The 2,621-nt window shown below is 37.6% G+C and overlaps 1 protein-coding gene across 1 annotated transcript in view; it reads right to left on the bottom strand.

Annotated features, from left to right (window-relative positions):
* The window catches only part of LOC111089775 (amiloride-sensitive sodium channel subunit beta-like), a 12,382-nt gene that overhangs the window by 5,956 nt on the left and 3,805 nt on the right, over nucleotides 1-2,621 (bottom strand). The window contains exons 3-4 of the mRNA XM_022402832.1: nucleotides 1,755-1,821; nucleotides 435-492 (exon numbers count right to left, since the gene is read on the bottom strand). Coding sequence (XP_022258540.1) covers nucleotides 435-492; nucleotides 1,755-1,821 — 125 coding nt within the window. The remainder of the gene's footprint in view (nucleotides 1-434; nucleotides 493-1,754; nucleotides 1,822-2,621) is intronic.

Genomic DNA, 2,621 nt, shown 5'->3' with positions numbered 1-2,621 from the left:
AGCTGCCTGTCCCTCTAGTCTTTACTGCTAACTTAGAGACAGCTAGAGCAGATAGCCCTTGTGTAGCTTTGCGCGGGGGCTCGGCATGGCCAGGTGGTTAGGGCGCTCGACTCGCAATCAGAGGGTTACGGGTTCGAATCCCTGTCCCACAAAACATACCGGCCCCTTGCAGTTGCGGGGGCGTTATAAAGTGACGGTCAATCCCACTATTCGTTGGTAAAAGAGTAGCCCAGGAGTTGGCGGTGGGTGGTGATGACTAGCTGCCTTTTCCTCTAGTCTTACACTGCTAAATTAGGGACGGCTAGCGCAGATAGCCCTCGTGTAACTTTGCGCGAAATTCAAAAACAAACAATCGTACCTCGCACTACCACAAAACAACAAATATTTCTAGATTTTTTTACTTGTATTATCGTATTTATGTTTAGAATACGTACGTGATTGAAAGCTGGCCATGGAAGGGTGTCCATACTGGTTATACTGTAATTCTCCTCACTGGAAAGTAAACGAGTAACTCAGTAAATGATGTACAACTAACCTGAAAGGATACACATTCACTTTTGACAATAATAAACTTTCTACCACACACACAATCTTCTCTACCATAAACAAGTTTCAAAATATTCTATAACATTCGATAGGAAAGACAGTATTTCATTAGGGTTGGCGTGGCATTTTGTTTCTTTAACATGCTGATGTCGTGCAGTCTGTCTAGAAATAACAGGGCTAAGAAATGTGGATTACGTTATTACACCAAAGTGGGTGGGGATAGGTAATATCCGATGGATTTTTCAGAATACTTATTTCCAGGGCTATTCCGGGGTCCGGGGGTAAGCATGTACATATGCCCCCCACCCCATAATATCAGTTAACTATATAATGCAACTTCTAAGTACGAATTTGCTGGTTATATTTTATGCATGTTACCTTATTCCTTTCTTTGCTTTTGTACGGGCTCCCTGGTGGCACCCCGGGCCCGGGGGGTAATCCCCCATTACCCCCACCCCCTAATAGTCGGTCCTGCTTATTTCTTTCTTATCAAATTTCTTAATTTTCGTTTGTTTCTTAGAACCCGTTGATGGTCAAATTTGCTAACTGTTGAAATGACACCATTGTGTACCGTTGATGGTCAAATTTAATAACTGTTGAAATGACACCATTGTGTACCGTTGATGGTCAAATTTGCTAACTGTTGAAATGACACCATTGTGTACCGTTGATGGTCAAATTTGCTAACTGTTGAAATGACACCATTGTGTACCGTTGATGGTCAAATTTGCTAACTGTTGAAATGACACCATTGTGTACCGTTGATGGTCAAATTTGCTAACTGTTGAAATGACACTATTGTGTACCGTTGATGGTCAAATTTGCTAACTGTTGAAATGACACTATTGTGTACCGTTGATGGTCAAATTTGCTAACTGTTGAAATGACACCATTGTGTACCGTTGATGGTCAAATTTGCTAACTGTTGAAATGACACCATTGTGTTAAAACCAACTAGACACTTTGTTATTCATTGTAATGAAAGGTGTTCACACCATTACAACTGCTGTAGGTGCTGTGTCAACCAAGAAGGCAAACACTTCTTTAATCAAGGAAAGTGTCTTGTAGAATAACTTACAGCTTGTTAATTCCCCTCTGTGTGATTGTAGCAGCCCAATTCAATAACTATTGGTTCATTAATTGAGTAAACTTACTAATGGCCAATTTGACATGTTATTAAGTAAACAATTCCCTATTTAGGATCTTACCTACAAGCTTTCGGACACATCGTGAAGCAGGAATTGAAGTGGTTTTTGTAAACTTCATCTAAGCACCCTGTAAAATACAAAAAAAAAAACTGTTAAAAAATCTTCACATCAAATTTAAAAACATAAAATTTCGTATAACAACTCTATGTTTTAATATGTTTTAAGTTGAAAAAGTGTAAAGAAATATGCTGCATAATAGAAACAACGACTTCAAACAACGACTTCATTGATTAATGTGTCATTATTTTCATACATGTTTGGATGTAACTTGGAGTAAATATCTGGATATCACTAAAGTAAACTGGGCTGAAGGGTTAGCTAAAGAAAGTAGATAACATGTTCATAAAATATCACAATATCGTGTGTAGCAGTTAGAGAACAAACAAAACAGCGAAAGGAACAAACTGTGTAGCAACTAGTTTCAACACATTCGTGTGTTCTCTTCAGAACTTCGACATTAGTTTCTTTGACATCAAAACTTCTGACGGTTTATTCTATTTACTGTTTTTTATTGTCTGAAGAAGGTAGTCTCTGAATAAAGTAGTCACTAAAACAGTAGTCTGTGAAGAAAGTAGTCTCTAAAAACGTAGTTTCTGAGTAAAGTAGTCACTAAAACAGTAGTCTGTGAAAAAAGTAGTCTCTAAAAACGTAGTATTTAAAGAAAGTAGTCTCTAAAACAGTAGTATTTGAAGAAATTAGTCTCTAAAACCGTAGTATTTGAAGAAATTAGTCTCTAAAACAGTAGTATTTGAAGAAATTAGTCTCTAAAACCGTAGTCTCTGAATAAAGTAGTGACTAAAACCGTAGTTTCTGAAGAAAGTAGTCTCTTAAAACGTAGTCTCTGAAGAAAGTAATCTCTAAAACCGT

Source organism: Limulus polyphemus, unplaced genomic scaffold (assembly GCF_000517525.1).
Source record: "Limulus polyphemus unplaced genomic scaffold, Limulus_polyphemus-2.1.2 Scaffold7320, whole genome shotgun sequence".
NCBI classification, from domain to species: Eukaryota; Metazoa; Arthropoda; class Merostomata; order Xiphosura; family Limulidae; genus Limulus; species Limulus polyphemus.
The sequence above is the reverse complement of the archived record's forward strand: the minus strand, read 5'-3'. Positions and strand labels throughout refer to the sequence as shown.